Genomic DNA, 17,564 nt, shown 5'->3' with positions numbered 1-17,564 from the left:
AATTCGTGTCGTGCGGTTCCTCTGACACTTATACTATTTAATACGAGAGCGAGAGGGACGGTGCGATACGAACTTCGAGTTCCGAGTTTCGTAGTAGCCCTGCTGAACATTTGAGATTATTTAATAAGAATTTGGATAAACTAAACATAAATAATTTCAACAAATAAATAATTTTATTTTAAACATTTTAGCGCATTGTTAATCATTAAAAATGTATTAACCTTGAGTTGGTAGATCTACCTATTTTCCATTTCAAATTCCACCAATTTCTACTAATTTTTGTATCCTGTTCTACCGTTTTTCCAAAATTGTATGTGACAACACTGGTCCGTGGCGCAGGTTCGTCCTAGTCCTAAATTTTTCGGCTTGCTCACTCACATTTTATTATTATTCATTCACAAACAAATAACATAGGTGGTGCTTTGTTGATTGTTTGAAATGATGCAACTTTAGTGTTTATATTCTAAGTTCCTCTGAAATTAAATACTCTGAAAGTGTTAAAAATAAAATGGTTAAGATAATATTCCTTCATCCGGATTTGGGGATCGGAGGAGCCGAGCGGCTGGTTTTGGATGCCGCATTGGCGTTCAGGAATAAAGGACACCAGGTCTCCTTCTACACAAACCACCATGATCCCTCACACTGTTTTGCGGAGACTAGAGATGGCAGTTTTCCTGTTACTGTAGTCGGCGATTGGATACCACGTTCTATTTTCGGTCGTTTTAAAGCGGCGTGTGCTTACGTTCGCATGGTCTACGCTGCCGTGTATCTAGCTTGGTATGTAATCCCAGTTGAAGAACCAACACTAATTTTCTGTGACCTGATATCGTTATGCATTCCATTTTTGAAGATGGCGAGAGGCCCGTTCAGAGTGATATTCTACTGTCACCACCCTGACAAGCTACTGAGCTCAGAAGGGGGACTTCTGAAGAAACTTTACAGGGCTCCACTAAATTGGTTAGAGGAGTTAACAACATCAAAAGCTGATCAAGTGCTAGTAAACAGCAAGTACACTGCAAGGGTGTATAAAGATGCATTTAAGAATATAAAGGAACTGCCTGACATCTGTTACCCATCTATCAATACAGAGTTCTTCAGAACTACATCTCCCATGCCTTTAAAAGAAGTAGTCCCTATTGGGACAGATAAATTCATCTTCTTATCCATTAATAGGTATGAGAGGAAAAAGAATCTGCAGTTGGCTTTAAGAGCCTTTGAGAATTTGAAACACATAGTTCCTGAAGCCCATTGGAATAGAGCGCATTTGATAATGGCTGGTGGCTTTGATCCAATAAACTTGGAAAATATGGAGCACTATATTGAATTGACAGACTTAGCAGCCGAACTAGATATTGAAGATAAGGTTATATTTTTGAAATCACCAAAAGATATAGAGAAAGTGTCATTATTGTATCATTGTAAAGCTCTAGTCTACACCCCGTCCAATGAGCACTTTGGTATAGTGCCATTAGAAGCTATGTACTACTGTAAACCTGTTATAGCAGTTAACAGTGGTGGTCCAATGGAGACTGTAGTAAATGACATCACAGGTTTTCTTTGTGAGCCAACAAGTGAAGCGTTTGCTCATGCAATGAGCACCTTGATGTTAACCCATGATTTGGGAGAGAGGTTTGGCGAAGCTGGTAGAAAGAGATTTGAAACCAAATTCTCATTTGATGCATTTACGGAGCAATTAGATGGTATCCTCACCAGGGAACGGCAAATTGTCTCTGAAGCCAGGGCTATAGATTACGAGCAGAAGAAGCATAAATAACAGCCTGCCAACACTCATACAATATTTGATCTTGTATGAGTGTTCTTACCAAAGATTTATGGGATAAAAGATTTTTTAAATAAATAAATATCATAACATATTTATAACATTTATGGGAGAAAAACAGATTTCTGACAACAATTTGCTTATAATTTGTGTGATGTTTTTTATTCATGCTAATCATATTTCTGTTGTAACAATGTTAGTCTTAGAACTCATTGATGTTTCATTATTGCAATGTATCCAAATTGTATACTTAAATTGATTGTGTACTGATTACAAGGGAGTTTTTTCTAAAAGAATGATTATTGAATTCTTAGTAAGTGGCATATGTTAGCAATGTTAGCTTCCTTATAATGATGTACCTAGCCAAATTGTCCTGATAATAAATATATATGTAAAATTATATGTATTTTTAGCCATGTCTACTTATAGGGTTTTATATCTGTAAGTTTAAAAATGGTGAAAAATGTTGTGTATCCTTAAGAAATTTACTTTTTGGTTTATTAACCCTAAACTTGGCAAGTTGAGACAAGTGTACTGAATTCAAGGCTCCTTGGATTCATGTAGAGCTAACAAAATTAACTTAAAAAAAAATACAAAAAGATGATCTAAAATTATGTATCTTATAAGATACACTGCCAAGTTTAGGGTTAAGGTAGATTGAATCATTACATTGTAGAAAATAATAAATCAGGTGACCTGGGAAAAACAAATAAATATAATTTAAAGGGTAGCTTTGCCTAGTCTAAAATTTGCCTATGAAAGTGGCTAATAGTTTTCATTTTACTATCTAGTAAGGGCCCGGGCCCACTTAGCGTCTTTCGAGCGTCGTCGTCTATAACCACCCGCGCAGCGCCGACGTAACATTCACGTTGCGGCGCCGCGAAGCCAGTGGCGTCTTTAGGACGCCAGCGTCTCGTCAACGCCCGCGCAGCGCCCCTCCCCTATTGACGCTGCGTCGACGCTGCACAGACGTTAACGACGCTAAGTGGGCCCGGGCCCTAATCTATGAATGTGATGGTGATGGTGGCTTTTGAAGTGGTCCCGGAATGACTCGACAACAACATAGTAGATTATTCTATTTGACATCAGGCATGTGTAGTCATATTATTTGTCAGTGTCACAAATAAACATCTATAACAATGAGCATATAGATTATTAAAAGCACACCTATACACTGTCTCAACATTCTATAATTGCATTAATATGCCCCAATTGTATTTTTATAAATAAACACAAATTTTGTACTATACTTGGCACATTTGACTACTTAATAATAGATATTCCAAACATAATTTAGAATGTTTCTGATAATTTAAAGTAATGTAATGACTGGTTGCATTAAGCAAGTTCTCTATTTTTGTTATAGCTTTTGAGTTATAAATTATAATCAAATCTCATTGTTGTAAATATTGAAATAAATGTATAAGCAGTTATTTTGTTTTTATTTGTGATTTGCCTACGACTTTGCTTGAAGGAATTATTGTCTTTCTTATGTAGGACATAATATGAATGAACCCATTATTTGTTACTGGCTTTCTGCAAAACCTGCACGCGAGGGCTTCGTTACCATTGACGTAAACAATGAGATAGTAGTAGATTGCAAATTATCCCAGAGGAACTTAAATCGGGATATAGACCATCCTTTGTCTAAATTGTATTTGTATGCTAGTAATTCCACTCTAATTCGTCCAGTCCAGTGATAATATGATGACTGAATAGAAAAATCGTCTTAGCAACCCCCCAATGGTTTTAAAAGACCTATCCAACGATACCCCACACAATAGGGTTAGTCGAGAAAAAAAACACCCCCACTTTACGTCTATGGGAGATACCCTAATTTTTATTTTTTATTTTACCACTTTGTCGGCGTTACTGATATGTATATTCATGCCAAATTACAGCTTCCTAGAACTAACGGTCTCTGAGCTTAGCCGCGGACGGACAGACAGACATGGCGAAACTAAATATAAGGGTTCCTAGTTGACTACGGAACCCTAAAAATGGTAGGTTAAGTTCTATTAAATAGGTAAAGGTCGCAAACAAGTTCAACAATTTTCATTCAGACCATAAATTCCCCCTAAAAAAAAAACAAAAACAATAACAGTGCTCAAAATAATTTATTTTAATATGTATTTACATAACTCTTATTCAATAATAGTTTTGTCTATGTTGTCATAAACTCGATCCACTCGTTCCTGAGGTAAGGGATCTACCAGTTCAAACTGCAAGTCAAATTGTTGATCCAATCCCAAGTATGAATCGCTCATCAGATACAAGGTGTAAATGATGCGCCCTGTAAATAAAAAAAAAAACACTTATTAAAATTGAGTGAATAATATTAAATGGTTTGAACGCCGTAATTTCTGTGGTTTAGCGTTACGGTTCTCATGTGGCAGAGCGGTAGTTGGGTTAGCATTAGGCCATATACGAGTATAAGTAAATATACCTACTTAGCGGCATAAAACTTGGGCCCACTGCATACAAAATTACCTATTACTGCATACATTTGAGGGCCAGATTTTATGCCGCTCAGTATATATATTAGATAAATAAAAGGCTAAACATTGACGAAATCTTCGATAGCATCCATTATATAAAAATAAAAACTCAGAATGACAGGTGTTTTGACATTTGTTTGTGAGTTTGTTGGTCGATTTCATTTGGCGGAATTCACACGTTACTAGTTGTAGGTAGAAGCTGGTTGGATAAAATTATCGGCATACCATAGTTAGTGTTAATTACGCGCTATCTAACGATGACCCAAGAGCCTTTGCACATCGTACATAAAATGGAATTATAATGATAATAAGCCGAGAAAGGCTAATGGATAAATATAAATAACAGCTACTGCACCAAGAGAATATACCCAGGATTTCACAGTGCGGACAAAGGGGTGCGAAAAACTGGAAATAGCATTACATAATTTAACTATGTAAGCGGGCGTATAGAAGGTAACAGCAGGGCTACTACGAAACTCGAAACTCGAAGTTCGTATCGAACCGTCCCTATCGCTCTCGTATTAAATGGTATAAGTGTCAAAGGGACCGCACGACACGAACTTCGAGTTTCGAGTTTCGTAGTAGCCCTGCAGGGGTGAAGGGGGGCGCTTCCAGTCGGAGCCCGTATCAGGGCATGCAGTTGCCCGAGCTGGGTGCAGGCGGCGCCAACACTGGTCATTTTGGCGTTCTTAGGGGGAGACACATGCAGCAGTAGACCTCTTTCGGCTGATGATGATGATGACTTACCTCTGTAAGAGGGCGTACAGAAGGTGACGAGAGCAGTCCCTCTAGCAGGGACCCGTTTCAGGGCGTGCAGTTCTCCGTGCTCCACGGTGCCGAGCGTGACGAACCAGCCCTCGTTCTTGCCGCGGGGGAAACGCGGACACAGCACCGTGTTAGGGTTGCCGCCGCGACGCTGCATGCCTATTAGGAGGGTGTATTCCTGGTAAAACAAAGGATGACAAATAAATTAATCATGTCATCTTATCTTCGGCCCACTAAGTGGTCATCTACAAAATAAAATCATACATTTGTCTACGATTTGTGACACAAGAACGAAATAATTGCTAGTTTATCCTAATAATTGTGATAAGGGCTAAAATGGTCAAACAAGTTCATAATAAGTTTGAAATAAAATTTCGGGTATAACTTCTGAAAAACTCAAGAGGTGCAAGCCCCATGTTTTGAATCCACGATTCTCAGATACTGCTTGAGATTAATCAAAGAAAAATAAAGTTATGCGTTAAATAAATATAAATAAATTGGTGGTTGTATGGCCACCGGTCTTTACCTTTTTTTAAATAACTTTTTAAAATCACTTTTTTAATAGTTGTCAAAATATACCTGTTCAGCGTGTAAAGGCAGCCACTGGTCCCTCGATGGCGGTTGTCTGAGGGGCTTGTCTTGCTCACCGTCGCTGTCGAACCATAGACCGCGCACTTTGAGCTTCAGGTCTAGAGTCGGCAAGTCACATATCGCCTGTGAACAACCATCGTTAGAATATGTGGTACAGGTCATTGGTTCCGAATCGGGGGGGGGGGGGGGGGAATTACCCCTAAAAGGGGTAAAGCTGTTCCATGAGGGTAACGAACTAAATAAATAAAAATTGTTTTTTAATTGAGTTTACTTGCCAGTGACGATATTTCATAATACGTGTTCCTTATGTTGGCAGCTGTGCATTATGTTGGGAAAGCTTTTGTTCTACTCTAACTATAATAAAAACCGAAAAGTAATTTGTTAAGGTGGTAGTCGTGTATTTTTTTTTGTAAGTTTTGGCTGCACCATATCGTTTTAGCAACATTACGATAAGTGCTGTTACTGAGAATAGATTTTTCTAGAGTCTTGCTATGTAAACGACAAAAAAAGGACAGTAGAAAAATAAAGTAAACAAGCACGAACAACTCACCCTATGTATCTGCTCAATCTGATTAGTCTCAAACTCCCTCCTCAAATGCTTAGCGAGCGCCTCATAATTCTTTGCGCAGCTGACTTTAAGCCCGTTGAGCACAGTGCAGGGTTTCTTCAGCTCGTTGGCCATTTGAGTGAACATGTACAGGTGGTGGGACTCCACGTGGGGGAGGGTGGTGAGGGGGGAGTCGGAAGGCCAGCGCGCTTGGACGATGCACTGCATCAGCATTTGGCAGGAAAGGCAGACTGAGAGCCAGCCGTTTTCAGCTGATGTGTCTATCATTGCCTGTAAAAAGTATAGGTATTATGATCGTACTTGGTGGATCATTAATTAGGTCTTGCTCGCTAATCCTGCCGTGAAGCAGCAGTGCTTGCACTGTTGTGTTTCGGCGTGGAGAGTAAGACAGCCGGTGAAATTACTGGCACGTGAGGTATCCCATCTTAGGCCTCTGGGTTGGCAACGCGTCTGCAGTACCCCTGGTGTTGCAGATGTTTATGGGCGGTGGTGATCTCTTACCATCAGGAGACCCATTTGCTCGTTTTCGATCCAGTCAAATAAAAAAAAAAAAGATCTGGCAGTTAAATTGCACACCTCCTACAAGCTTAATAGTAATATAATATATGTACAATTAATATAAAAGGAAAAGTGTCACATCATAGCAGGCTTCACTAGTTGACGAGTTCATAAAAAACGTGATACCCTAACCAACAAAAAGTTTGAAAACCCCCGACTTTGTCACTTCAAAGTTCAATATCTCAAAAACGGCTAAAACTTTTGATGGAACATATCTAAGAAAGAACCATCGCTAGGAAACTTGATTTCAAATAAAAAAATCGCATTCAAATCGGTCCACCCGTTTAAGAGCTTACGGTGCCACATACAGACACACACACACACACTTAGCGGTCAAACCTCTCTTTTTGCGTCGGGGGTTAAAAACAGTTTTGCAGGGCTATGTGCAAAATAACTGTGAATGAATGTCAAATAAATTATTTTAATTTGATTCCTTTTTCATAACGCGCAGCGCGCTCGCGGCGATATCGTTGAGCACTCGCTTCGCTTTTAACTCGGCCGCAAATCGTCAGTGTGATAAGGCTGTTACATTTTTGAACTCTTGGTATCACCTGTAATATCCTAATGGTCTGGTCGAGCACAGACTTGGTGTCAGTCAAATAATCGGTGTTCGGCAGCGTGAGTCGCGACATGTGTGCTTGCAGCAACAGGAAGGCTTTCACGTTGGAAGAGTCCAGTGATAGTGGGTCCACGGGCAGACGGCATTGCTGGGACAGCTCGCTGAGGGCGGGGAAAGATACATAATACAAATTAAGAAAAAAGTCATCACACCCTTCGGTGTTATCCCAATAATATTATAAATACGAAAGCACTGCGAAAGTGTGTAACCACTTTAGATGAAATTCGGTATACAGATAGTTTGAGGCCCGGAGAAAGACATAGGACAGTTTTTATCCCGAAAAATTGGACAGTTCCCGCGGGATAGCGGTAAATGAATTCTACGCGGACGGAGTCGCGGGTAACAGCTAGTACGCAATAAAAACCCCTCCATTCCTCACCCATTCAGCACATCCTCATTATGCCGCACCGGCAGCGTAGCATACTCCTCGCTGTCGCTCAGTACTCTAAGCAGCGAGTCCAGATCCAGGTTCCCTTGCAGATTGCGGCTGAAATGGGCCATGGTCTTGTGGGACAGGTAGTAGTAGGACGCTATGCGGCCCATCCAGGTCGTCTGCAGTGTGCGCTGGTCCTGGGAAACGAAGGGATAGCATAAAGCCGGGGCCATCATCATATCCCAGCCTATCGTCCCACTGCTGGGCACAGGCCTCAAAGAATGAGAAGGCTTGGGCATTAGTTCCCACGCGGGACCAGTGCGGATTGGGAACTTCACACACACCTTTGAATTGTTTCGCAGGTTGTGCGGTTTCTTCACCGTAAAACTCGTAGTAAATAAATTTCACATGTTGTGTATGTTTCCATAAATATCAAATAACTCAAGAGGTGCTAGCCCGGGTTCGAACCCACGACTATGCATAGGTCAGGTCAGAGGCAACTAGGCTACCACGACTATGGAGACTACTTTAATTTCTACTTTTATAGTTCAATTTACAACGACATGGGCGTTGGTCAGAGCACAATATCACAAAACAGATTGGTATTGAATTCAATCTACATACAAAGTGCGCTCGAGCAACGCACACATAGACACTGCTCACGGACACGATATCTCGGAACGGTTGGGACCAGTGCGAGCGCGAGTGACATCCGCTTGAGACACGCGTCTGTGAATTTTTTGTGCAATAATGGAGCAACAAAAAAAGTTATTATAACTTTTCAGTGGACGGTTGTTTAAATTCAACAATAAACGGTGAATTGTCGTTTTTTAAGCTACCAGTGGTAACAATAAAATTAAAATTAAAATATTTTAGTTATTATTAATTTATATTTCCATTCTCTTATCTAGATACGAGTGCCACTACCACGATAGTTTTTTGTGCATAAGCCATAGTTAACAACCCTAGAGCGACCGCCGAGCGTAGGTATGAAAAGTGAAGTACATACATGTGATTGATTTCTGTACCTATCTGTATTGTGACAATATAACTGTTAGGATGAAGTCAGACGAGCGTAATTTTTTGTGATGTGAGCCGCGTATTTTCGGTAGCATAATTTCTGCTGCATTCGGTTTTATACAAAAGTCCAGTTCATGCCACACGGCGACTAAAAATGAGTTGTACACATTGTATGAAACCAAAATTACGCGACTTACCAACTTAAATAAACTGGCCAAGAGCGTGTCGGACACGCCCAGGATAGGGTTCTGTAGCCATTACGAAAAAATCAAGTAATATTTTTCTAAGGATTTTGTATTGTGTACGGAATCTTCCAAGTTTAGGTATGTTTTATACCTTAGGCTGCTATTTACTCTTAAACTACTAATAACTCTCAAGTTATCTTAGCCGCTATAATTTTCCTTGTAAATTTGATATATTTACTACCATTCTGAATTTTTTCAAATTTTTCCACCCAACAGTTTAGATTTAAAGGGAGGCGGAGGGGCAAAGAGGAGGGGACGCTCGCTTTTAATGAAAATGTGCACTTTAAAGTTGAATATTTCGCAAACAGATCACTGAATAGAAATCGTCTTAGTAACCCCCCAATGGTTTTAAAATACCTATCCAACGATACCCCACACTTAAATGGGAGGTGTCCTAAGTTTTTTTTTTTTACCACTTTGTCGGCGTCACTGATATGTATTTATGTAAGCTGTAATTTGGCATGAATATGCGAAATTACAGCTTTCTAGTACTAACGGTCTCTGAGCTTAGCCGCGGACAGACAGACAGACGGACAGACATGACGAAACTATAAGGGTTCCTAGTTGACTACGGAACCCTAAAAATTACGCTCGTCTAGCTTCACCCTTATTACCTCTTCAATCTCCACGCAGTTGGCACCAGTCAAGGCGTCCAAAGAAGTCTGGACCAAGTTGGACAAATAGTAGTTGATGTCCTGTGGCTCCAGACTCTCCAAATTGTAGTATGAGGGGTTTTTCAGGAGACGCCGGAAGAAGTATGTCCAGGTCAGGTAGTCCAAGATGTCTTGTTTCGATTGGACGGTGCCTGTTCAAAGTGTTAACTTATGTAAGTAATTGATGATCAAAATTATGAGATGACCGAGGAAATGTTAAAGATTATTAACTATGGGTGCTACGGCCCTAGCCATTTTATTCTGAGAGGAGGCCTGCGCCCTACTGTAGGCCGAGATAGATTTCTGTTTAATCGAATAAATTAAACAGAGACGTCATCACAGATATCTGTGCCATAAAATAAAGACATAATACAATGCATATGCTGCATAATACATATGCTGGTGAAACAGTTAGTTTTTTTTTACTTTTGTGAGGGTAGGCCACAATAGAGATCCCTCTCCAGGCAGATGACCTGGGTACAGAAGATCGAATTCAGAGCGTTGGATGGAAGTTGTATATATCGTCACTACTTTGAAAAAATCTCGTATCTAAAATCAATATGTCAACAAAATTGAACCTTGATGTAGTGTCTATAAAGTTCACTCAGAAAAATTATCTATTTTGAGCTACGACTTTTTTTAAAAGTAGTGACGATATGCGTCTGAGTTGAGAAACTTTGCCGGCACGATGTTGGAGTTTCTGTATTTGCTCACTAGATGGCGCTAGGACCTTTTTTAAAAGATCTGCTTCTATTTTTACCTTTTTAGTAGGGGTTTTTTTAAATCTTTATTATTATTAATAAGAGCTTAGTACGTTCAAAGTATTTTGGTGGTCATTTGATTAAATCCACTTAATTACCTGCCACGATTTCGGCGTTCAAATGGTCGGCCAACACTTCGAGCAAACTGGACTCGACCGGGAACGGTTCGTAGAGGAACTTCTTGTAGAAATTCTTCTTCTGGTCATGCACTAACACGACCGCCACGCCCTCGTTGTCATACTATGAAAAGAAGTAGACAAAAATAAAATTAAGTGCTAAGGACATGTAAACGCAAGCTTACTGCAAGAGCGCGTGCGGTAAGCCGCGCAGTTTTAGCGCGCTGTCCCTCTTTAAAGTATCGCTTGAGAAAGAGACGACATGCTAAAACGCACGGTTACTAGGTTTACCAGGTAAAAGATTCAAAAGTCCGGAGAAAAAAAACCTGATTTCCGGCAAAAATCCTGAGAATTTGTTTCAAAAACGTAATTAATTTACAATTAAAAAAGTCAATTATTTTTATAGGTATTGATAATATTGTGATCTCGCTTGAATTTATTTGTGCAATTAACATGATCAAAGTTGATTTTTTAGTTAGTCTCTATTACGTATAAAGAAGAATATTTTTTGATTTTGTTACTTTTTAATAAAAAGATGTAAAAAATCCTCTATTTTATCAAAAAATCCTAAGATTTCCAAAATCCGGCCGGAATCCTGAGAAGAGGTAAATATTATCCGTCTGTTTTAGCTTGATAAGTCCTGTTTGTGAAATATTGACTAGAAGAGTCTCAAAATCCTGAGATCGCAAGGCAAATCCTGAGATATGGTAACTCTAACCAGCATAATGCGTACGTGGCCTTAGCAAGTTACCTGCGGCCGGCCGGCTCGTCCCATCATCTGGAGAACATCAGTGATGGGCATATCGACGTAGCGCTTCTGTTTGCCGTCGAAGTACTCCGTGCCCTTGATCACCACGAGATGGGCGGGGAAGTTCACGCCCCACGCTAACGTCGCCGTGCAGATTAGGACCTTTAAAACAAAGAAATTCAATTTATACTGATTGGGTTGGGAAAAAAATACATATTCTAGTTAGTTTGTCAGTTTTTTATGTAGCTCGTAATATGGTCCACTGCTGCCTCCCCTTTGACATTCGTCGGTTAGATTATCAAAAACATTGAACACGTATTCAGTAATCAGTATTCACGTATCCCGTAACTCAGGACACATCAGTGATTTACTTTGTTAGAAGTATGTAATTTATAGTACTAGCACGCTTAGGAGATGAGCCATGAAGGAACTGCACTTAATAAACTATTTACTGAACAGTAACTCCTAAGTGGTTTCTGCTGGCCTTCAATTCAAATGACATACGTTTTAGATACAGTAAACTGATTAAAATATTGGCCTTAACTCAGAGTGGTTTTGTTACTTTTAATAGGTGACTGAGGAGACGTTAAAATGGCCACAAGCTACATAAATACTCCTTCGGGCAGTCGGGTAAAAAGTTGATTGACCCATTTAATACATAAAAAAAAGAATAAAGATGTTGACGTACCTTAATAAAAAGCGTACGCGATTTTAAATTCAAAAGTATAGCTCTGGAGTAATTAAAATGTTGACTACTTTTATCGGTGTAGATACTTATGTATTTTGAACATGAAACTACCGTGAGACTCACTCATATTAAATGATATTGTAACGGATAACTCACGTCTTAAATCTAGTTTAGCTCGACATGTTTCGGGTTAGTTTTCGGGCCGCCGAGTCGCGTGCTCCAGCTAAACTCGGTTTAAGACGTGAGTTATCCGTTACCATATTATTTAATATACTTATGTATTATCTGCACCAAAATACAGCTTTCTGATACTGAAAACTCTGTAGCTAAACCGCGGCCAGACACACAGATGGGTAAACAAAGGGAAACGACAAGTCCTGTTTTTGCCATTTTGACTATATACGGAACCCTATTATCAGAGTGGCGCAGTGGAAGCGTGCTGGGCCCATAACCTATAAAAACACAAAAAGACGTTACCACAGACTAGGCAAATATATTTTCTAGTAAGCCAGCTTCACATTAAAATACTTCCAACGGAAGACCAACGTCGGCTGCAAGGTGGACATCATACTGAGTTGAGTTTCCGTTTTTCTTTCTTTTATAAAATATCACAAATAAATGTTTTTCTTCTTCCTTTTCTTCTTAAAACAACATTAGAGTAAATTATATCTTTTAACAAATTCCAACAAAAACTTACCTGGATCTTTTGATTAACGAACAGCTCTTCAACAGTGTTCCTATCTCTTTCATGCAGACCAGCGTGATGGATACCAATACCGAAAGCCAAAGTCAGCTTAAGGTTGGTCTCTCGAATGTTGGAGAGGATCTGTTCCATCTCCGACTCTTGCATATGCAGCCACTGCTTGGGGTTGTCTTCGGCCGCGAGGTATGCTATGAGGTCCAGGGCTGTTAACCTGAGTGAAGATGAAATACATAGTGTAATCTCGTGCGACCCAATGTGCAATAGAATGTACACAGCACAATAAGTTCAAGGGAATGAACCTATGACAATGTAACAAAGTAAAATTCTTTTGTTTCTCTTTTCTATGTTTTGTTTTACATCACGTCAGTTCGACTTTGTTCCCAAAACAATTAAATTCAAATTGCTTTGATATATCAATGATTTTTTTTTTTTAATATCTGAATGGTGGGCTTCAGGAGGTTAAAAAGTCCTGTACGATAAAGTGCAAAACACACACACAGGACGGCAGCGGATCTAAAGCGTGTCGGGTCGGGAGTGTGAAGAGCCTTTTTAAGTTGCTGTTCGTATATGAACAACGCGGTCGGTGTGATGTGGTTCATATACAGCCCAAAAAAAATGTGGTGCATAAATAGGCCCGTCATACTCCCGGCCCGACCCGCTTTCGACCCGCTGCCGTCCTGTGTGTGTTTTACCCTTTAACCATCCTAGGCTTTCGTCACCCACTATATTCCATCCATGACCTCCCATTGCAGATGACGTACCTGGTCTGTCTGCGACTGGACACAAAGACCAGAGCGGGCGCGGCCGGCGAGTGCGTGCGGATGGCTTGGAAGGTCGGCTTGTTCATCGTCATCATGCGGGGGCAGTAGTGCCGGCCGGGATGACCGGAGATGTGTACCTGGCGGTGCAATAATAGTACATTACTGTAGAGAGATGCGAGGCCGGCAACCCCACGTTCCGGACATGAAATAAAATAAAAAAACAAGAAATCAAGCTGGCGGGACGCTAGTCTGGTCTCCCTGTTGTGTGGCTGCTGGCGCGGCGGCTGCGGGCGGTGGTGCTGGGCGTGGGCCGCGCGCGTGTCGCAGAGCGCGCGTTGAATGAAACAAAAGACGGTCGCATTGCCGGCCAGCGGCCTGCAAGGTTGTATGAAATCTCTTTGCAGGCCGCTAGAGTGACCGCGCGCAGGCTGCTGAGTCATTTGTAACACAACGTCAATATTTCATGTCATGTATGAGAAATTATACATTTCGTGACAAGAGAACAGAAAGTACGAGTGAAAATATCTAAAAAAGCACGCGTTCTGACCAACATATCTTGAGCCGCTGCGCTTCCTCCTAATTCCTATCCACGAGTGCATAGGATACCTAAAATTGATTAGTGCTAGAAGCTCGGTGCCCCAAATATACAATACAATGTATAATAGGTTTGAGATATTTTTTTAAGCATTACAAAAAGGTTACAAAACCACACGCCGTAAAAACGTTACCTCCAAAGGAACAGGTCGCACGGAGGGCCTGAAGTTGTAAAGCCCCATCTCGCCGATGTTCAGCCAGTTGGCCAGATCTTTGGCGTTGGCCAGAGCCGTGGACAAACCGATGATGCGGAGCCTCCGCGATGTGTGGGACTCGATGAAATTTGTCCTGGCGGAAATATATGGTTGTGACTTTTAACAGGTTCACAGTCCCGAAGAAATTACATTAAACGCTCATAAAGTTACGTGTTAAGGGGATCCCATGCCCCAATGACCTTCGATCTGAATTCCTTAGCTTATTATATTAACAACAACGGCTTTGAGCAATATAGTATCCCATATTTACTTCAAAGTTCATTGTTTTCGAGATATTTGGCATCAAAGTTGAACAATTTTAGGCCAAAAACTGGTTTTCTGGCCATAACTTTTGTGTTAATTAGTTTCAAATGAAAACCCTCGACCAGTTTTTAGGGACGTCAAAGACGAACCCAAATATGTAGATTTCGTATATGTTAGATCTTTCACGTCAATAGAGATACGAAATAAGTGTTTTTTCAGACAATGTTTAAAAAAATCATACAAAATTAAGTATTCATTTTTTTTTTAATCCGGTAGACAAAATGGAGATAAAAGATTGGAGCGATAGCCGTTTGACTTATGATTCTATCTGTAGTGCAAAAGTAGGAGATACGATTCAAAACTTGTCAAAAATCGATGAAAACCTCGGGTAGCCCCTTAAACGCCATTGCAAAGAGGAACACGCGCCGTATGGACGTACCAGTGAAACTCCCACGTGCCTCATCGGACTGTGAACCTGTTAAAGTATTTTTTAACAGTAACATGTCACGAGCTACTGATGTTGCACATTGTCTGCTGTTTCACGTCTGTCACGAACTACTGATGCCGTCTCTCGTCCGACTTTAATTATTGACACCGTCTCGCTTCTGTCACGAACTGCTGACCCCGTCTCACGACTGTCACGAACTGCTGACGCCGTCTCGCATCTGTCATCAACTGCTGACGCCGTCTCGCATCTGTCAACAAACAGTCATTGTTACCTGGACACGATAACCTCCAGCACTGGCCCTCTGTCTTCGCCCAGCAAATGTATCTCGTCTATGACTATCAGCGCCACGTCTCGCACGTAGTTCCTCGTTTGCCACGAACGACTGATGCCGTCCCATTTTTCAGGCGTCGTCACTATAACGTGTGAGTTGCGAATGGCTCTTATATCCGGTGATACATCACCTAAAAAAAGCTGACTTTTTAGGGTCCGTGTACAAGAGAATCATAGCATGTAAAGAGAAAGTATAAGAACTTACCTGTCAATTCAACAACTTTCTTCCCCATTTTCTCTTCCAATCGTATTTTCCAGTCTTTTATTCGCTCTTTTACTAGAGCTTTGAGCGGTGCGATATATACGACCTGAAAATTAAAAGTTAATTTTAATCACTTTTTTCAATAGGGTAGATTTCAGGGTAAAAATCATCAACATCATCATTTCAGCCGTAGGACGTCCACTGTTAGAAATAGGCCTACCCCATTGCAAATATTGCTGTGTAAAAAAAAAAAACTTTTTACCCCCTGTTTCACCATCAATTGATTAAATTTATTTGACGGATAAATGTGTTGCCGTCTCTATTTGTTTTGATCGAATCGACATAATTGTTTGTTTGATTGATAAGCGAAAAAATATGTCTAATATTTACTGATAATCTAACTGACAAGTCTAAAAAATATTTTTTTAAGGAAACCAGTCCATTGCATCTATGTACGTCCCACTGCTGGGCACAGGCCTCCTCTCAAAATGGGAAGGCTTGGGCCGTAGTTTCAACGCGGGCCCGGTGCGGATTGGGAACTTCACACACACACCGTTGAATTGCTTCGCAGGTTTGTGTAGGTTTCATCACGATGTTTTCCTTCACCGTAAAGCTCGTGGTAAATTTCAAATGTATCCAATTTAGCACATGAATTTCTAAAAACTCAGAGGTGCGAGCCGGGGTGAGCCGGGGTTTGAACCTACGATCCTCTGCTTGAGAGGCCACCACGGCTTCACACAGTTCGGATGACAACACAGTAATCTAACTGACGGTCTATTATCTCTCGTTGTCTGGCTGCAACAAAGCTAGCATGCTATCTCACCTTACAATCGGGATACTGATTGAACACTCTAAACATGGCTACTTCAGCAACTATAGTCTTCCCGGAGCCAGTGGGCGCGCCAAGCAACACGTTGTTATCCGTGTGGTAGAGGCAATGGAAGATTTGCGTCTGTATCGGGTTGAAGTGACTGAAGTTGTATAGCATTTCGTATGAAGGGTTATTGAGGGCAGTCACTGGTAACGGTTGGAGCTCTAGCAAATCTGTAATTAATGGTTTACGTTTAGAGATTGAATATTGCAAAAGGGGTTACTTTACGGAGGTTCATTGCTCATAAGCGATTTATGATTATGCAACAAATGTGTTCAAGCAGTTCCTTCACCTCCACACTATTATATAATAATAATATTCTTTATTGCACACACCAAGTAATTAGGTAACAATACAATTACAATGCAGAAATCGTGCACACCATGGTGTTACAAGAATCAACAGAGACCCCCAAACTAGGCAGAGCCTGTCTCTTGGACGGTCAAGCTTAATTTAAAATAAAAGATTGAGGGCTGTCTCACCATCCATTGATTAGTGTTAACTGGCGGTTAGGTGTGATGCCGTCTCCGTCTATTTGAACGGGAGACGGCATCACATTTAACCGCCGGTTAACACTAATCAATGGATGGTGAAACAGCCCCTTAACCAACTGAACTGAAATTTAGTTAAATTATACAACACAACGTAAGACAACATAAGGCCGAAAATCACAAGCTACTGATTGAGTATTCTGACAAATGAATTAATTTAAGTTAAAATTATGCCTTCAACAGCGTCGTAGTCCAGAGTTAGTAACCACTGTGTAACAAGTTGCTTGGCAATGGTCACCGAACAGTCCTTAATATTACAGAAGGCCAGTGCAGAATTGTAAACTGATGCTCTCACAAAACGCCCGAATCTTTTTGCAAAGTGTAAAATAATAACATACAAATCGCATAAACTCAATTATCATTATTACCACAGTACACTGACGCGTCTCGAACTCAACAGAGTTCATCCTCAGAGTAACATGGAAACATCTCGTAGCACGGTAATCGGTTCGCCAGTCAAGGAATTCTCATTGTGAGCATAAAATCAGTGTTTCTGGTGTTTTCTATTTAAAATGTAATTGAAAGCTTCAAAGTGTACAAAATTTTAGCTTACCAGTGTGCGGTGGATGCGTTTCAGGTAGAATTAAATGTTGGAACGTCAGAGGAAGGACGCTCTCAGACCCTAGCCACCTGAAAGGCAAAAACGTAAGTTTTTTTCTTTTT

At 40.6% G+C, this 17,564-nt stretch overlaps 2 protein-coding genes across 2 annotated transcripts in view; one reads left to right on the top strand and one right to left on the bottom strand.

Annotated features, from left to right (window-relative positions):
- Window positions 1-302: 302 nt before the first annotated feature.
- Alg2 (alpha-1,3/1,6-mannosyltransferase Alg2) lies at window positions 303-3,213 on the top strand. The gene has a single exon (XM_074103609.1). The coding sequence runs from the start codon at window positions 509-511 to the stop codon at window positions 1,772-1,774; it is 1,266 nt and encodes a 421-aa protein (XP_073959710.1). The 5' UTR covers window positions 303-508; the 3' UTR covers window positions 1,775-3,213.
- A 665-nt stretch (window positions 3,214-3,878) lies between these two features.
- obe (activating signal cointegrator 1 complex subunit obelus) overlaps window positions 3,879-17,564 on the bottom strand; it is a 31,033-nt gene continuing 17,347 nt past the window's right edge. Inside the window, exons 24-39 of the mRNA XM_074103608.1 lie at window positions 17,455-17,531; window positions 16,303-16,523; window positions 15,483-15,585; window positions 15,219-15,408; window positions 14,176-14,329; window positions 13,448-13,584; window positions 12,681-12,897; window positions 11,299-11,457; window positions 10,530-10,671; window positions 9,632-9,822; window positions 7,759-7,949; window positions 7,312-7,480; window positions 6,185-6,472; window positions 5,623-5,757; window positions 5,026-5,221; window positions 3,879-4,073 (exon numbers count right to left, since the gene is read on the bottom strand). Of these exons, the coding sequence (XP_073959709.1) occupies window positions 3,925-4,073; window positions 5,026-5,221; window positions 5,623-5,757; window positions 6,185-6,472; window positions 7,312-7,480; window positions 7,759-7,949; window positions 9,632-9,822; window positions 10,530-10,671; window positions 11,299-11,457; window positions 12,681-12,897; window positions 13,448-13,584; window positions 14,176-14,329; window positions 15,219-15,408; window positions 15,483-15,585; window positions 16,303-16,523; window positions 17,455-17,531 (2,719 nt within the window). The 3' untranslated portion in view covers window positions 3,879-3,924. The remainder of the gene's footprint in view (window positions 4,074-5,025; window positions 5,222-5,622; window positions 5,758-6,184; window positions 6,473-7,311; window positions 7,481-7,758; window positions 7,950-9,631; window positions 9,823-10,529; window positions 10,672-11,298; window positions 11,458-12,680; window positions 12,898-13,447; window positions 13,585-14,175; window positions 14,330-15,218; window positions 15,409-15,482; window positions 15,586-16,302; window positions 16,524-17,454; window positions 17,532-17,564) is intronic.

Source organism: Choristoneura fumiferana, chromosome 20 (genome assembly GCF_025370935.1).
Source record: "Choristoneura fumiferana chromosome 20, NRCan_CFum_1, whole genome shotgun sequence".
In the NCBI taxonomy this organism is placed as follows: Eukaryota; Metazoa; Arthropoda; class Insecta; order Lepidoptera; family Tortricidae; genus Choristoneura; species Choristoneura fumiferana.
The sequence above is the reverse complement of the archived record's forward strand: the minus strand, read 5'-3'. Positions and strand labels throughout refer to the sequence as shown.

Coding starts and splice junctions, on each gene's coding strand:
- Alg2 (XM_074103609.1), top strand. CDS start 509: ATGGTTAAGATAATATTCCTTCATCCGGATTTGGGGATCGGAGGAGCC.